General features: G+C 38.4%; 1 protein-coding gene across 1 annotated transcript in view; it reads left to right on the forward strand.

Annotated features, from left to right (window-relative positions):
* The window catches only part of LOC123517502 (protein-lysine methyltransferase METTL21D-like), a 32,687-nt gene that overhangs the window by 9,423 nt on the left and 3,493 nt on the right, over positions 1 to 19,771 (forward strand). The window contains exon 3 of the mRNA XM_045277631.1: positions 3,878 to 4,067. Coding sequence (XP_045133566.1) covers positions 3,878 to 4,067 — 190 coding nt within the window. The remainder of the gene's footprint in view (positions 1 to 3,877; positions 4,068 to 19,771) is intronic.

Genomic DNA, 19,771 nt, shown 5'->3' on the forward strand with positions numbered 1-19,771 from the left:
AGTGTAATATGCAAGATGTGTGAAAGAATAATAAAGAAACAATGGATCGAGTTCCTTGAAGACAACAAATTAATATCAAATAGCCAATTTGGTTTTAGAAAAGACAGTCTTGTGTAACTAATTTATTGAGTTTCTATTCTAGAATAGTTGATAGAGTACAAGAGAGAGAGGGATGGGTTGACTATTTATTTGGATTTAAAAAAGGCGTTTGACAAAGTGCCACATGCAAGATTACTATGGAAGTTAGAGGAGAAGGGTGGCTTAAAAGGAAGCACATTGAGATGGATAGAAAATTATTTGAGGGGGAGAGAAATAAGGACGGTAGTTAAAGATATGAAGTCCAAGTGGAGAGCAGTAGAAAGCGGAGTGCCACAGGGGTCAGTATTGGCACCAATACTTTTCCTCATTTATATTAACGACATGCCAGAAGGAGTGAACAGCTACATAAATCTGTTTGCAGATGATACGAAACTGTGCAGAGTTATAAAGCAAAAGAGGATTGTGAAATACTGCAAGAAGACCTAAATAAGATCTGGGAATGGAGTAAAAGTGGGAAATGGAATTCAATGTGAACAAAAGCCATGTCATGGAAATGGGAAAGAGTGAAAGACGACCTGTGGGAATCTATAAGATGGGAGATGGAGTAGAACTGGAGAAAGTTAAAAAGGAAAAGGACTTAGGAGTGACGATGGAAGAAAACAATCAACCAGTAAGCCATATTGATAGAATTTTTGAGAAACATATAATTTGCTAAGGAATATTGGAGTAGCATTTCACTACATGGACAAAGAAATGATGAAGAAATTGATAAGTACTATAATAAGACCCAGATTGGAATATGCAGGAGTAGTGTGGACCCCTCATAAAAGAAACACATAAGGAAATTGGAAAGGCTACAAAAAATAGCTACAAGAATGGTTCCAGAATTTGAAGGGATGACATATGAGGAGAGACTAAAGGCTATGGATCTACCAACCCTGGAACAAAGAAGGGAGAGAGGAGACCTGATACAAGTTTATAAATTGATCAACGGAATGGACCAAGTGGATAATGAGAAACTGATCCTGAGAGAAGAATGTGACATCCGAAGCACAAGATTGCATAGTAAAAAGCTGAGAAAAGGAAGATGTCTGAGAGATATTAAAAAATATAGAGATGTATTGAGACATGGAACAGTTTAAGTGAAGAGGTGGTGTCTGCAACGAGTGTGCATACTTTTAAAGTAAGATTGGATAAGTGTAGATATGGAGACGGGACCACACGAGCATAAAGCCCAGGCCGTGTAAAACTACAACTAGGTAAATACAACTAGGTAAATACACACACACACACACACACACACACACACACACACACACACACACACATATTACACGGCCCGGTAGCTCAGTGGTTAGAGTGCTGGCTTCACAAGCCAGATGACCAGGGTTCGATTCCCCGGCCGGGTGGAGATATTTGGGTGTGTCTCCTTTCGCGTGTAGCCCCTGTTCACCTAGCAGTGAGTAGGTACGGGATGTAAATCGAGGAGCTGTGACCTTGTTGTCCCGGTGTGTGGTGTGTGCCTGGTCTCAGACCTATCCCAAGATCGGAAATAATGAGCTCTGAGCTCGTTCCGTAGGGTAACGTCTGGCTGTCTCGTCAGAGACTGCAGCAGATCAAACAGTGAATTACACACACACACACACACACACACACACACACACACACACACACACACACACACACACACACACACACACACACACACACACACAGAGCTGCCAACTTTCAGTTACTACTTGCTGCTAGACTAGTTACAAAATGTCATTAAAAGTCACTAAAATCATGAGGAAATCCTCCAGAAAAAGTAGCTGAATAAAAAATATATATATACGTACAAAGAGTGAGAGAGAGAGAGAGAGAGAGAGAGAGAGAGAGAGAGAGAGAGAGAGAGAGAGAGAGAGAGAGAGAGAGAGAGAGAGAGAATCAATTAATTTGATAGTACTGTGCAGGTTTACCTGTCCTGCATGTACTTGTATACTATATGTGACAATCCAGAACTTTATCTGAGGGAAGAGTGGTGTGGGGTTAGGAGGAGATAGGGTTGGACCATCCCCTTCCTCCATGGCCCGTCCCAATCCTTCTTACACCAAGCTCTCCTCTCCAGTGTCAGTGCAATTATTACACACAACTTTATATATATATATATATATATATATATATATATATATATATATATATATATATATATATATATATATATATATATATATATATATATATATATATATATATATATATATATATATATATATATATATATATATATATATATATATATATATATATATATATATATATATAGTAATTTTACATTAGTATAAATGATTATACAAAGTTAATGAAAAGTAGCTATAAAGTTGCTAAGTAGCTAAATTGAAAATTTGGTAACAGTTTTACGAATAAGATAGATTTAGCATCTTTTTTGTTAAACTGGCAACTCTGCACACATGGGGTGGTCTAAACAAGGCACCACACATTCACACACTGGGGTCTTTTGGCTCCTGGTGGGAAGGGGCAGGCTTGTCAGCCACAACAGCAGTTTTCATCCACTAAATGTGATCCTAAATGAACAGAATATACAAATTTACTTTGTAATTTGAGTTATATGTAGACAGGCACTGAATGCAGGCATCAACAATAACAGTTAGCTGATCACATCCAACTTATGCTTCATAGATGCTGTTTTTTTTCTGTATAATAGCTGAGAATTTACTAACAAATTTTCTTGAAATTAACTAGCCACTGTGTACTATTTATTTATTTATTCTTTTGCTTAATATTATCAAGCTTTTGGTACTTGGCTTTGTCAAAATCATAATTTAAAATGTGATGACTAAGCTATACTACTGTGACTCCATGTATTATAGCTGACCAGAAATATCAATTAAGGAAACTGCAACTAATAATGAATAAGGCTGCTAGGATGATTAAGTGTATTTCATCTTGTGACAGGATAACTCCTGTACTTGTTGATCTGCATTGGTTGCTCATTCAAGCAAGAATTATTTATTAAACTTGTGTATTAACTTACAGGTTCATAACTACAGGAAAACCAGTTTATTTATTTATTTGTGGTTAATACAAATGTTGTAGTGAGGCTCGCAGCAGATGAGCATTGGCTACATGAACCAAAATATCTGGCTTCAGAGCTTTTCAAGTGTGTGTTCCAGTGCAGGACAAGGCCAGCCAACAGTATTGAACTTATCAGAAAAAGGCAAAAAATTTTCTTATTGATGGATATCTATGATATGTTAGACATGATTTTAACTTAACACTATACTGTAAATATCCAGTGTGTAACATATTTGTGTGATTGTCTATACCAGCATATAAGTGAATTGTACTTTAGTATATGTGTGTGTGTGTGTGTGTGTATTGTACAGAGTTTGAGCAGGGCTCATAGTGCACTGTCTCCTTATCTCCATTTATCATTTTTTTTCTTTAAAGTTATGCACATTATGTACTGCAACAACTTCATCACTCAAAGCATTTCACTTTTGCACTGTTTTATGTGGAAAACTGTACTTTCCAATATCCTTCACACACTGCCTCTTCCTAATCTTTGGATGTCCTCTTGTCCTTCAAGCTTCTCTGAATTTTGATAACTTAAAGAATAGTACATTTATCTACTGGTATCTTTGAAGATATCTATTTCTCATTCCAGTTAATGAGGTTGCTTAGGTCTGTCGGATCCACAATCTTAGCAGTATTATTTACATAATTTTTTTCATTGCCAGCAACAGTGAAAGCTTCACTCCATACACAGCATGAGTGATGGTGGCTTTTAATTGCAACATATTATTGCAATGCATTGTTAAATACAATCTTGTTTCAGAGCCTCTCAAGTGACCTTAACAGACTTGCCTGAGCTGCTGCCATTGCTGAAGATCAATTGTGCTGAGAACACACCAATTCTTCAAGGTGTGGTAGAGGTGGAACAACTGACCTGGGGCAACACTCATCAGATAGAAGCCATTAAAATACCTGATGTCATCCTTCTGGCTGACTGTATTTATTATGGGGAGGTTAGTATCATTTGGATTTTTGCAAATTATGATGGTCTCTTGGTATGTGTTGCCATATTCAGTGGATTTGCACTGCTCAATTTACAATGTTTACTTGCTTAGCAAATTTTCAGACTCGGATGTAATGTGTCTGGGATTTTAGTTGTGTACTTGGCTATTTATCCATTACTAACAGTATTTAGTTTGTCACATTTGTTTTTGTCTAAGTTTCAAAATTTCTCAAAAATGTGACATGCCATTATTATTGAATAAAGTTGTAGATTGCATAGCCACTGGCTTATTAAGATACTTCTCAATGGAAGATGAAACAGTTTCTCAGGCTTTAAGTATCTCCCTTATTGCACTGGAAGGTTGTTGCTCTGCTGAGACTGTTATTTCTTCCCCTGAGAAAATCTCCACAACTTCATATTGTGAAGCTTACTGAGTTCCTAGAAAATTAATGATTTGCTAGATTTTAAGGAAAAAACTTCAAGATTATAAGGTTGAAGTAAAGATTTCCTATATTTAGTAAAAAATTTCAAGTAGTGGCAACACTGGTAAAGAAACCTGGGAACAAGCTAGCCAGAAGTCACAAGGAAACTCACTCTTGGGTGACTCATGGCTAGCTATGGTCAAACCTGACTAACCAGGTACTTTGGGCATTGGCTGTATCCCTCTACACTATTGCCACCTCAACCCTAGAGTGACCTAACCTGAATATTGGCAGCAGGAAGCAACCTGGAAGAGTCATGTGTCAAGGATAGTGGGATGGCCGTGCCACACAGGCTATGCATGTTGCCAAATGTAGTGGAAGATTTTAAGTGTCATTCCTTTTATCTCCAAATCATAAACAATTAAATAAGCCATGCAGTCACATATGAAATATTATAGTTTTAGGTAAATTAAAGCAAAGGATGAAAGTATGACCAAGAAAGATTGCTATTTGCATGTCAGATGTGAATGTGACATTTTGTGCGTGACAGGTGCAGCCAATGTCTGAAGTAGAGGAACCTTGAGTTATGAACAGCTCGACATACAAGTAATCTGAGACATGAGCTGTTGTTCTGTCACTTCTTGCTTTGAATTTAGAGCCAAAACTTGGTTGTGAGCTAGCTCCAGATATGCTGCTATTTGGCACAGCAATGCCCAGAATCAAGTGCATGCATTTCACTTTTTTTTTTTTTTTTTGTGCTGTGGAAGTATTTCTTTTGTTGTGCTTTTTGAGCTGTTAAATGGCTAAGTTTATTTTGTCTGACAATTAATTCTATGCAAGTGGTAGTGTGTGATAACACATGTCTAACTCAGATCCAAAACATTCTGAAAATGAGGATGAAACAAAGCTCCTTCCTTCAACAGCTATTTTGTGAAACACTCTGCAGACAAAAAAAAAAAAAAAAAAAAAAAAAAAACGCAATGAAGAAAATTAAGTTAATTGAAAGTGAAGTACAAAATAATGTAGCAATGAAGTTTAGCATTAAGAGTGAGTTTAGCAATTAAGTGAGAGTATGGCAAAGGAAAGTAACTGAAAAAAGGAGAGACAAACTCCTGTAATTTCCACCTACCTCCTCCACCCATGCTAACCTCATGCAAGGGGAACAATGTTGTAATGTTGTTCTTTCTCTTCTCCTCTTGCCTACTCAAAACTTCCTTCTTCAATGAATAATGTCTACAGCGGTACCAGGTAGTCAATGAGCTCTTCCGTAATTAATAGAGCAACCAAGCTTCTGTGGGTAGGGGTATTTCAGTAGACTCCAGCTGATTGACAGTCCCAAGTGAAGGATGAGGGGAGGGGCAAGATGCAAGGACAGTAACATCCCGTGGAATGCACCCCTGATCTCCAGGATATTAAATACTACACAGTCGTACCTTGCAGTAATGGATTTCGTTTAATAATGGATTGGTCAGATACTAACCAAATTTTTTTGGGTGCCATATTGGTATTTTTTTCCTTCAACTCCATAGTTCCTGCAAGGCCGTACAGAAGAATGTTTTGTCTGTCTATGATTTACAAAACTCATAATAAGGTGGAAAGCAATGACTGCTTGCCTATACCACATCAGCGACACTCATGGTGAATTGGGATCCCAGGCTGGTTAGACCTGTGGCTTGCTAGTGAGAATTTCAATTTCCGTTTGAATGTTGTTGGGCAAGCGAGGATAATGATAATACCACACTAAAGAGAGAGAGAGAGAGAGAGAGAGAGAGAGAGAGAGAGAGAGAGAGAGAGAGAGAGAGAGAGAGAGAGAGAGCCTGGGTTGATGAAAGTGCAGATGACAAACAAAAACAAACAAATAGAAACAAAAACTCCCCAATCACTTGATTTTTGCCTTCATTTGTTGTGTTTTTAGAGATTTACAATTTCATTTTTTTTTTCCATTAACTGAGGGTGATTTAGTATGAAGTGGGCTACGTTTTCTTCTTTTAGATGACATAATGAGCAATTTGTGTCTATAGATAGCATGGTGGTGAAAAGTAAGTAATGTCAACAACACAGCCTGCATGCTCTCTCTCTCTCTCTCTCTCTCTCTCTCTCTCTCTCTCTCTCTCTCTCTCTCTCTCTCTCTCTCTCTCTCTCTCTCTCTCTCTCTCTCATGTACATATTCCAAGAAGTGCTTGTTCATGTTGTAGATTACTGAGACTGACTGTGAGGGTGGCTATATGGAGAGCTTGCAGGACAATAGTCTTGAGTGAGCCTGGATATGTAAGGTGTGTTTGGTAAAACTGGTAGAGGTATCGATGGTTGCACTTGCTTACTCGGATGCCATGTTTAAAATGGGGGAAGACTTTTCTGTAGAGAACATGCCTTAAATTTTACCTCAGCGATGATGTGGAACAAAAGTTAGAGGGATTTCAGAAATAATTTTGGCAACACCAAATTACTTAGAAACAGGAGAGAAAGAAAGAAAGAGAGGGTAAGGTGGAGCAGCGTTAGAGAAAGAAGGCAAGCCCGTGATCTATGGAGGGATGGCAATAGTGTGGAGGCAGTCTACTCTGATCCTGATGATTCCTTGTCTTCTTTCCCTCCTTTGTCACCTCAGCAAGGTCCTTCAAGCAGTTATTAAATATTTGTTAAGGATGATACTGTACCAAATGGCTTACATTCTTGGAGATTTCATGTTATTCAAATAATTTTCCCATAGAAATACATTACTAGGTCACAGAAACAATAAAACCTATGTTCTCACCTATGCATCTTGTCCAGGAAATAGAAAATTATTAGGTAATTCAACAAAATTTTTTGTATAATTTTAGATAGCAGGAATATTAATGCATTAATATTATTAATGCATTTACCAAAATAAACCATGAATATAATTTGGTGGTGGTTGGTAGCAGTGTTTATTTACTGTCACCTCAGCTGATTGAGCCATGCAGTCCAGACCACGCAGCCTCACTGTTCCACCACAGGCAACATGGAAAATTTTAAGAAGAGAACCATCCCTATTTTTGCTGCAGAGGGTGACTTATTAATAGACTTGGTGAGACAGAAAAAGTGCTTCTAAATAAAAGCACAGATAGCTGTATAGTGATCTTAACATGGGAGAGAATCACCTCCTTCAGCTGTGCAGGCTATGGGAAGAGGACAGTCCACCAGCTATCTACATAAATGGGGACTTATCAAGTGATAAAGACATACAGCTGATCATAAAGCTAAATAGAATTCTGAGAGAGAACTTGGAGATGGAGATGTGGTGATTGAAGTTTGGCGGCGGCGATGTTGTTGACAGTTGTTGTTCCTCAGACCTGTTCATTTGCTAAAGGCCTGTCCACACCAGGAAACATTGTTAGGAAACAATATTTCCTACCTGTTTCCAAACAGTTTGGAAACATTTTCTCGGAAACTTTGCAAACAGTTTGGAAACAGTTTCCAGTCCAGACCTCAGTTGTCGTCAGGATGCCTGTGAGTGTAGAAATTGCTGCAACAGCCTCTGTAGTTTACTTAGCACTTTCAATAATACACTCAAGAAAGGGCAAGAAAAAAAAAAAAGATGGGTAAGGAAATTTCTAGAAAAGGATCCTTTCATGGTGACTTGCTTCTGGCAGATCTGAGAGTAGATGGAGGAGGCTTCACCAATTTTCTTTCAATGTCCATGACTGATTTTAAGGATGGTGGCACCATATATATCTCAAAAGGATACAAAATATATATATCTCAAAAGGATACAAAATACAAAAAGGCCATTTCACCCTCCATCAGATTGGCCATTACACTGAGGTATCTTGCAAGTGGAGATTCTTTTATGAGCCTCATGTACACTTTCAGGATATCAAAGCAGACCATCTCAGCTGTGGTTCCGGAGGTCTGTGAAGCAGACAGACAGACAGACAGACAGGCAGGCAGGCAGGCAGGCAGGCAGGCACACACACACACACACACACACACACACACACACACACACACACACACACACACACACACACACACACACACACACACACACACGGTAGCTCAGTGGTTAGAGCGCTGGCTTCACAAGCCAGAGGACCGGGGTTCGATTCCCCAGCCGGGTGGAGATATTTCGGTGTGTCTCCTTTCATGTGTAGCCCCTGTTCACCTAGCAGTGAGTAGGTACAGGATGTAAATTGAGGAGTTGTGACCTTGTTGTCCCGGTGTGTGGTGTGTGCCTGGTCTCAGGCCTATCCGAAGATCGAAAATAATGAGCTCTGAGCTCGTTCTGTAGGGTAACATCTGGCTGTCTCGTCAGAGACTGCAGCAGATCAAACAGTGAATTACACACACACACACACACACACACACACACACACACACACACACACACACACACACACACACACACACACACACACAGTAGTAACGGAAAAAAATAATGAAAGGTCAGAAGAGGAAAAAAAGGCATTTTTTTTGGAGAATTCTAGGAGATAGGATAAGGAAATGGTATATAAACGAGAAGGAAGAGAAAAAAGTGGAACAAGTTTAACTAAAAATGATGAAGGCAAAAGACTAAAAATGATGTATACGAACACAGACGGGGTTTTATCAAGTAAATTAGAATTAAGAGATTACATAAGGAAAGAAAATCCAGATATTGTATGCCTGGCTGAAACAAAACTAAATGAGGCAATCATAATAGATTTGGATAATAGGTATAATGTATGGAGAAGAGACAGAGTGGGTAAAGGAGGAGGAGGAGTCATGATAATGTTAAGGAAGGAGATAGTGATCAACCAAGTGGAATGTGGGAAGGAAAAGCAGAAGTATTGTATATTAAGATGCATATTAATAAAAAAGAGTTAACAATCATTGTAACATATGTGCCACCAAAAACAAATTCATGGACCAATCAAGAATATAAAGACATGATAGATGACACAATAAGGAGTCTAATGAGAATCGTTAAAGAAAGGAGAAAAGTGATATTAGTAGGAGATTTCAACTGTAAAGAAGTGGACTGGGAAAATTATGAAAGTGGTATGGGGAAGAAGCCTGGGAGAAAGATTCTGAACCTAATGATAGACAATATGATGGACCAGAGAGTAAAGGAATGCACAAGATTCAGAGGAAATGACGAGCGAGATTGGACCTAGTTTTTACAAGGGTATACAAATGAATGATGATATAAGATATAAGTGCCCATTGGGAAAGAGTGACCATGCAATATTAGAAATAGATATAGAAGAAGGAAAGGAAGATAGAGACGATTCATACAAAGGAGACCGATTAAATTACAGAAAGGCTGATATTGAGAATCTCAAGAACTATTTTAAAACGTAGACTGGGAGGAGATGGAAAACTCAGAGACAATGCAAGACAAATATAACTTATTTTTGGAAATATACAAAACAGGAGTCAGGAATATGTCCCAAAATATAAACCTAAAGAAAAAGGAAAGAAAGATTGGTTTAATGCAAGGTGTGCTAGGGCAAAGGAGAAAAGAGATGGAGCATGGAAAAGGTGGAGGAGAAATAGAATCCAACAAACAAGGAAAACTTCAAGGCAGCAAGAAATGAATATGTTAAGGTGAGGAAGGAAGAGGAAAAGAACTTCGAAAAAGATATTGTCGAAAAATGTAAGGAGCAACCAAAATTGTTCTATAGATTCATAAATGGAAAAATTAGGCAAAAAGAAACAATAGAAAGGTTAAAAGGAGAGAACGGGATGGTGAAAGACCCAAAAGTATGGCAGAACTATTAAATAAAAAATTCCAGGAGGTCTTTACTAAAGAATCCAAATTTGAGAGGCCACAGGGTAATAGAGAGAATCTATATGAAAGAGATTAAAGTAACCAAGCTTGAAATAAAAGAGTTAATGAAGGAACTGGATGAAGAGAAGGCAATGGGACCGGATGAAGTCTCAGGCAGAATACTGAAAGAATGTAGGGAAGAACTAGCAAGTCCTATATACAACATCATAAAATGCTCAATAGAAAATGGAACAGTGCCAGTAGAATGGAAAAGAGCTGAGGTGGTTCCCATATATAAGAGCGGAAGGAAAGAAGAACCTTTAAATTACAGACCGGTATCACTAACTAGTGTAATATGCAAGATGTGTGAAAGAATAATAAAGAAACAATGGATCGAGTTCCTTGAAGACAACAAATTAATATCAAATAGCCAATTTGGTTTTAGAAAAGGACGGTCTTGTGTAACTAATTTATTGAGTTTCTATTCTAGAATAGTTGATAGAGTACAAGAGAGAGAGGATGGGTTGACTGCATCTATTTGGATTTAAAAAGGCGTTTGACAAAGTGCCACATGCAAGATTACTGTGGAAGTTAGAGGAGAAGGGTGGCTTAAAAGGAAGCACATTGAGATGGATAGAAAATTATTTGAGGGGGAGAGAAATAAGGACGGTAGTTAAAGATATGAAGTCCAAGTGGAGAGCAGTAGAAAGCGGAGTGCCACAGGGGTCAGTATTGGCACCAATACTTTTCCTCATTTATATTAACGACATGCCAGAAGGAGTGAACAGCTACATAAATTTGTTTGCGGATGATACGAAACTGTGCAGAGTTATAAAGCAAAAGGAGGATTGTGAAATACTGCAAGAAGACCTAAATAAGATCTGGGAATGGAGTAAGAAGTGGGAAATGGAATTCAATGTGAACAAAAGCCATGTCATGGAAATGGGAAAGAGTGAAAGACGACCTGTGGGAATCTATAAGATTGGAGATGGAGTAGAACTGGAGAAAGTCAAAAGGAAAAGGACTTAGGAGTGACGATGGAAGAAAACAATCAACCAGTAAGCCATATTGATAGAATTTTTAGAGAAACATATAATTTGCTAAGGAATATTGGAGTAGCATTTCACTACATGGACAAAGAAATGATGAAGAAATTGATAAATACTATAATAAGACCCAGATTGGAATATGCAGGAGTAGTGTGGACCCCTCATAAAAAAAAAACACATAAGGAAATTGGAGAGGCTACAAAAAATGGCTACAAGAATGGTCCCAGAACTTGAAGGGATGACATATGAGGAGAGACTAAAGGCTATGGATCTACCAACCTTGGAACAAAGAAGGGAGAGAGGAGACCTGATATAAGTCTATAAATTGATCAACGGAATGGACCAATTTGATAATGAGAAACTGATCCTGAGAGAAGAATATGACACCAAGCACAAGATCGCATAGTAAAAAGCTGAGAAAGGGAAGATGTCTGAGAGATATAAAAAAATATAGTTTCCCGCAGAGATGTATTGAGACGTGGAACAGTTTAGATGAAGAAGTAGTGTCTGCAACGAGTGTGCACACTTTTAAAGTAAGATTGGATAAGTGTAGATATGGAGACGGGGCCACACGAGCATAAAGCCCAGGCCCTGTAAAACTACAACTAGGTAAAACACACACACACACACACACACACACAGTGTTTCCCATTCTGGATGGGAAACAAATACACGTGTAATATTGTTTGGAAACAGTTTTCAAACTGTTTCCAAAAAGTCTGGAAACTGTTTGCAAACTGTTTCCTATCAGTTGGGAAACCGTTTCCAAAATGTTTGGAAACTGTTTGGAAACAGTTGGGAAACATTGTTTCCAAACAATGTTTCCCAGTGTAGACAGACCTTAAGGCTTTGTTATTTCTGATGCGCTACCAACAGCTTTCATGGATTCCACCCCTGGGTTTGGTTCCAATCAGTTTTTGTAATGTAGACTATTTGAACGATAACCTACATATTTTTACGTTTCTAAAGTTAATTAGTTCACAAACAACTAGTAATAAAGGGTATTTAGACAAAAATCTATGCAGATAAATCGTGCCTGATTGTTGCTTTCCCGAGCAGCGGGAAGGCAGCGTTTGCTCTTAAGAATACCAATTTCTTCTGGCTGGTATCCTTCAACTGATGAAGGTAGGAGGTATTGTTTAAGAATCCAGCCGAGAGCATCTCAGTATAGTTCCCTCCAGAAGCAACGTGGGTATGCATGACGTCATCGAGTTGAGTTGACCTGCATCATATCAAATGAATCAGGTTATTCGAACTTGCGTTAATTGAGAGTTGACTGTGTGTGTATATATATAGGCAACCCCCGCTTAACGAAGGGGTTATGTTCCTAAAAAAAACCTTTGTTAAGCGAACCAATTATAACAAGTTTAACCCCTGACTTGAACTTCCATTGAAAGTAAACAAAGCGAGAGTGCATCATAGTACAGTGAAAGGTTTAATGAAAGTAAAAATTATGAAGTTAAACATTTAGGTAGTTTAATTTAAGTCATTATAATGTACACTAGTGTATGTATGTACGTAACTTTATAATGTTGATGATCTTAAATTTATGAAGGGAGGGAGAGTGAAACGGGAAAGCTACTAACCGGCAACCTGTGGAATGTAAACAAAGGGCGCATCATTGTATCACATACAAAACTTATGTACCACATTTCTACAGGGCTTTCCATTTTATCCATTGTAGAGTCATGAGTTCAGGTGGTTCTTTTAGCTTGCAAGGAAGATACGGTCTCACCTGCCTTCTTAATCCTTTCAGTGCTCCAGACCACGATTGTGGCTTTGAGGGAAATGCCTCCTGTCCACGATCGTGGTCCCATATCTGATGAGTCACAGAATTAAACCGCGTTCCTCCTGGCTGCTGCTAGTTGCCAGATGACATTCTCCCATCCTTGCTCGACTCATGGGATGTGCCATCAGTTGCGTGGTAAGAAAAATATAGTCACAATGGCAGTAGAGTATCAGATGCCCCTTTTTTTCACAATTATTATTATTTTACGATATCGCTAGTGGCTATTTGTGCATTTATTTACAGAAATAACAAGAGTAATGACCAAATCTTATTGTTAGAGAGCAGATATGCCAGATATCATTCGTTTATTGGTAGTATATTGCGTATTTCGTATATTACCATATATGAGCATGCGTATCCTTGCTCATGATAGTATGTACATCAAGAAAACACTCTGAAAACGTATTTTATATTATTTGTGTGGGCATAATGTATGCACAGGTGTGAAAAATAATTACCCTAGCACATTCTGGAGCAGTTCTGAGCAACTGCTGTTCAAATCAGGTGGAAAATACTGTGTAATTTTGTGAAAACACCTGCACAAGTTGCAGCGGAAAATAACCACCCGCTACGATGGCAGTACTCAACAGCGCACAGCATACCACCAGAAAGCCAACTTCCTATCATTATTTCACCACTTTCCAGGGTGAGTAGAGACCTAATTTTTTTACAGTAGATGCGTAACACTATTATGCATGAGAACATTGATTCTTTTCAGTTTTGTAAACCTCGATTTTTTGGCCGAATTTGCGTCTCACAGACATGACCCAAAAACCTATTTGTGCCCTGAAAGGGTTAATAGAGTCTGCTGACTTGAAAATAGTAGAGACAGTAGATGGAGTCAAGATGGTGGCGAGCAATGCTATTAGTTTTCTCGCCTCTCTCGTGTCTGTGAATAATATCCATCTTCACTTCGAGAGCAAGAGATTTCCTGGTCTTCTTTAGCAACGCTAGGCGACATTGCAGGGCATTTTGGTGGTAAGTTGAGTGATGGAAGACGAGCTGCTGCTGCTGCTGTTATTGTTTTGAACAGGTGGAGTGAGTGGTGTGCGTGTTGTCCACGAGAGGCGCTGGTGTATTCAAAAGCCTGTTGGCTTGAGTGATACGGCGGGGCTTTCAAACTTGGGAAAAATTACCTGGATAAAACTTTGTTAAAACGAGTTTGGTACTCGTTAAATGAGCAGATGGTAGTAAAATTAAACCTTCGTTGAAGCAAAATTTTGTTGTGTGAACCTTCGTTAAGCAGGGGTTGCCTGCATATATATATATATATATATATATATATATATATATATATATATATATATATATATATATATATATATATACAGTAATACTCCGCTTAACGAACAGGATAGAGGGTGTCAAAACTGTTTGTAGAGCAAAAATTTGTTAAGCGGATGTAATTTTCCCATAGGAAATAATGGAAATAGGGGGTGATGCATTCTGGGCTGGTCCCCAACATGTCACATGGAAAAAAAAAAAAAAAAAAAAAAATATATATATATATATATATATATATATATATATATATATATATATATATATATATATATATATATATATATATATATATATATATATATATATATATATATATATATACACACACGGCAGCATATTGGGCCACCGGTTTACCACTACTTTTATGATGTCATATGAGTCATTGGAAGTTAGAGGAGCTACGTACAAATTCTCTCACATTGTCGCATTTATGTTCACAAAACAACATTTCTATTAGCTTTTTACAAACCTTGCCCCCAAGAAAGGATTGTTTTGTAATGCATAAAGTGAAATCTTACATGGAATACCAAAAAATAAAGCAGAGATGAGATGAGCCACAGACGAAGCGGGAGACTCGTGGTGACTCGGCCGCTTCTTCTTCGTGTGACCCTTTTAGCCTGCGTGTTGTCTTTCTCCGTGATATTTGTTTTCACTCCTCTATTGCCTGCTATAATGGATATCATATCTTAGTATTCATATACGCTCATGCCACAAGGATAACCTCGACTCCGTGGCAGTGAGTGATAGTGAATTATTAATGAAATGCCGCGGTATTTCATTAGTAATTCACTATCACTCAGTGCCATGGAGTCAAGGTTATCCTTGTGGCATGAGGATATATGAATACTAAGATATGATATCCATTATAGGAGGCAATAGAGGAGTGAAAACAAATATCACGGGGAAAGACAACACGCAGGCTAAAAGGGTCACACGAAGAAGAAGCGGCCGAGTCACCACGAGTCTCCCGCTTCGTCTGTGGGAGAACATAAACATCATGATGAAAGTAACACGCAAGCAAAAGGGTCACAAGAAGAAGAAGCGGCCGAGTCACCACGAGTCTCCCGCTTCGTCTGTGGCTCATCTCATCTCCGCTTTATTTTTTGGTATTCCATGTAAGATTTCACTTTATGCATTACAAATCCTTTCTTGGGGCAAGGTTTGTAAAAAGCTAATAGAAATGTGTTGTGAACATAAATGCATATATAAGACAGTAACGCCACCTCCAGAGGTGGTGTTCCCAGCAACCTCAGAGCAATTTGAAAGCAACCTTTTCACCGTCTCTCTAAGCATTCATGGGTTGCTCTGACGTTGTTAAAGAATCTTGGATCCAGCTCCAGGAACACTAGAGACAGAGGCGGGGAGCCAGCCAATCACAGCGAAACTACCGTGTTTGGTCCCTCAACCAGCAAATTCAAACCAAGAAAATTCGCTAAAGCGGATGTGGTTGTACGTTATGTGGACTTTTGGTCTAACTTTATATAGTACGTTAAACCGGAAATTTGTTAAACAGATGGTTGTTAAGCGGAGTATTACTGTATATCTATCTATCTATCTATCTATCTATCTATCTATCTATCTATATATATATATATATATATATATATATATATATATATATATATATATATATATATATATATATATATATATATATATATATACACACACACACACACACACACACACACACACACACACACACACACACACACACACACACACACACACACACACAGACACTCTGAACCTTGTTTATCTGGATTTCAGTTAATCCAGACAGTGTCCAGATAATAGTTTAGTAATTTGAGTCCAAATGGCCAACAAATGAATTCAAACAGTGCATGTCTCGCACACTTCCAGAAATGGCTGATAGATGGCGGCATAGATGCTGGCACCGTTGTGGCAGGTGGTTGTAAACAAGTCCAGCTGATGCTAGTGAACACTGTGTATTGTCCGGTATCAGTGAGGAAGTTTGTGCATTTTTCAGTACCTCAGAACTCTTAATTATGTCTTCCAAGGGTGTTAGGCATAAGTGAATGGCCCAAGCTGTGACTTAAAGGTTGGAATTAATAAGAAAATTAGAGAAGGAGTTAGAGTTGGTAGTGTTTGTGAGGAGTATGGTGTGGCCAAGCAAACTCTTTCTGACATTCATAAACATTCATAAATCAAAAGATAAGCTGCTAGAATATTCTGCTAAATACTGTGTGGATGTATCATGAAGTCAAAATGGTAAAGGTGCACCAATGTAAAATGTAAGGAGTGGAAAAGATGCTGCAGTAGATACCTCCAAGCTCCTGATAGGACTCCTAGGTCACAGAGATGACCTCTTCCTCCACCATGTTGTGCAAGGGACTCATACTTTGTAGTAAGTAGGGACAACAACGTACCTACACAAATACCGTAGTTTATTACTGTAGAATATTTTATTGATACAAAAGCTAAAAACATGATACCTAAAGTAACCTAAAATATTTAAAAACAAAATCATATTTAAAATTTTGTGCCTAAACGGCTGTTCAAAGGGAATGCATGTTACTAGATGACAACACTGAGCAGTCAGTCATGATTGTATCATTATGAAACGATTATGTTTTTAGCTTTTGTATTAACAAAATATTCATTAGTAATACACTACAGTACTTATGTAGGTACATTGTTGTTCCTGCTTACTACAGAGTGTGAGTCCCCTGCACAACATGGCAGAGCCCAGAGGAAGAGACAGTCTTCATGAGCCAGGAGTCTTATCTGGCCTCTCTGAGTCCCTTCCCTATGAAATATTCACATCATCATTGAACATATTCCTTTCGGGAGTATGTGCAGCTCCCAAGAGTAGCAGGACTGTAGATGGATGGATACTTACCATTAGAGTTTTAAAAGTAAATATTCATCTAATATAGTGATGAAACAGGTGAGTACAGAAAGAAAAAGTAAAAACTGGCAGCTCGTTTATGTTGAAATGCTTGAAGTTGGCGTTTTCAATCCGTTTGATTAGTTTGATTTATTTTACTGCAGGTAAAACTTAATTTAGAACTCAGTATTTAGTGATTCAGGGTGACACTGGACCAGACAAGTAATAGTTAAGGGGTTTGACTTATTTGTAAGGTAAACTGATAGTACAGTAAGCCACCATAATTGGCGAATTAATGAGTCTGGCGAAACTACTACCAAATGCGAATTTCGCCAAACACGAGTTCTTTATACCATATAAATTGCCTAAAAATGGCTCAATCAGTCTTTGATTATTGCCAAAGTCCCTCTTTTGACCCTTAAAATACCATCTCTAGAGCTGAAATAAAATCTTTTACCTTCACATATTAGAACACATGTACAAAACAGACCAACATTTGTGAAGCTTTTCTCGTCTGTACTCCCGTTTTTCCACCTGTTTCCATCGCCCACTTTTATTCTTGCTGCCACTACCACTGTCCTTAACCCCACCGGTACCACCTGTTACGTTGGTAGAGGCCATGTTGGCGATAAATTGCCAGAATTCATTCCCACGCTAGCAGAACAGAGGGTAGCACAAATAAAATGGCCTCTCACACTTCGTTCTGATAGGTTTAGAGAGAGGTCTGATGTCACCGGGGAGCCGCGTGGTTCACTGTGTGGCTGCCAAGTTTGAATTCAAATCGCCAAGTGTGCACTCGGTGGTCTGTGACCACCCTACCGTCAAAGGTGAATTTCACCAAGCTGAGATTTGCCAAGTGCGGGGGCTTACTGTACAACATTTTGAGGTCACATTACAAAGGTTGATTTATGTGCTAGATCGACTTATAAGCTGTAATATATGGTACTGATAGGTTAGTTTTAGTATTAGATTAACTTAGATTAAGTCTGTGTAGGTTTTGTTCATAAGGAAAACCAAAATAGACAAAATTTCGCAGTTTCCCCAAAAAATCTAAGGAGACAAATGACTATATTTGGGAAATGAAGGACCCATTTGTTATCTGGACTTTTTCATTAACCAGACCAGTGCCTGCACTATTTAGTCTGGAAAAATGAGGGTGTGTGTGTGTGTGTGTGTGTATTTACCTAATTGTATTTACCTAATTGTAACATACGGGAAAAGAGCTATGCTCGTGTTGTCCCGTCTCCATATCTATTAATGTCCAGCTTTTTCTTAAAATCATGAATATTCCTTGCGTTGACCACTTCCACGTCTAAACTATTCCATGCTTCCACCCTTCTATGAGGGAAGCTATATTTTTCACATCTCTCCTATAAGTGGCCATTTTAGTTTTTCCCATGCCCTCTCGACATTCTTTCATTCCACATACACAGATCTTCCCTATCCATTTTTTCCATGCCAATCATCACTCTGTATATTGCTATCAGGTCTCCCTTTCTCTTCTGTTTTCCAGGGTCGGAAGTTGCATTCTTTTCAGTCTGTCTTCATAAGTCAAATCTCTTAAGTCAGGCACCATTTTGTTGCAGCCCTCTGTACTTTCTCTAGTTTCCTTATGTGTTTCTTTAAGTTCGGAGCCCACTGTATTGTTGCATATTCAAGCCTCGGTCTTATCATTGCAGTAATTATTTTCTTCATCATTTCTTCATCTAAATATCTGACGCCACTCTTATGTTCCTCAATAAGTTCAATACTTCTCCAATTATTTTGTTTATATGTCTCTCTGGCGATAGGTCATTGGTAATTGTCACCCCAAGGTCTTTTTCTTCATGACTGGTTTTATGTCTTCATTTCCTATCTTGTACATACTCCTGATTCTTCTTTCACTCTTGCCAAACTCTATTTTCTTGCATTTTGTCGTGTTGAACTCCATTTGCCATGTACAGCTCCATTTCCATATTCTGTCCAAGTCTTCCTGGAGTAGTTCGCAATCTTTGTCACATCTCACTTTTCTTAACAATTTTGCATCGTCTGCAAATAGGCTCACATAACTGGACACCCCATCCACCATGTCATTTATGTAGACCGCAAACATTACTGGTGCCAACACTGATCCCTGTGGAACTCCACTCTCCACCAAGCCCCATTCTGATGGTCTGTCCTTAATTATTGTTCTCATTTCTCTTCCTACCAAAAGTCTTCCATCCATTTTAGTAAACTGCCATGCACTCCTCCTACCATTTCAAGTTTCCAGATCAGTCTCCGTGTGGTACCTTATCAAAGGCCTTTTTAAATCCAGATATATTCCATCAGCCCAACCATCTCTTTCCTGTATTACATCTATCACCCTCGAATAGTAACATATCAGGTTTGTCGTGCATGAACGCCCTTTTCTAAAACCAAATTGACACTCACAAAGTATGTCATTTTCTCCAAGAAGTCTGTCCATCTATTCTTCACCACCCTCTCACACATCTTAGCTACCACACTTGTAAGTGACACTGGTCTATAGTTCAATGGGTCTCTCTTGTTACCTGATTTATAGATTGGGACAATGTTAGCTCTTTTCCAGTCTTGGGGCACTACACCTTCCCTTAATGAGGCATCAATTA

This window comes from Portunus trituberculatus, chromosome 42 (genome assembly GCF_017591435.1).
Source record: "Portunus trituberculatus isolate SZX2019 chromosome 42, ASM1759143v1, whole genome shotgun sequence".
NCBI classification, from domain to species: Eukaryota; Metazoa; Arthropoda; class Malacostraca; order Decapoda; family Portunidae; genus Portunus; species Portunus trituberculatus.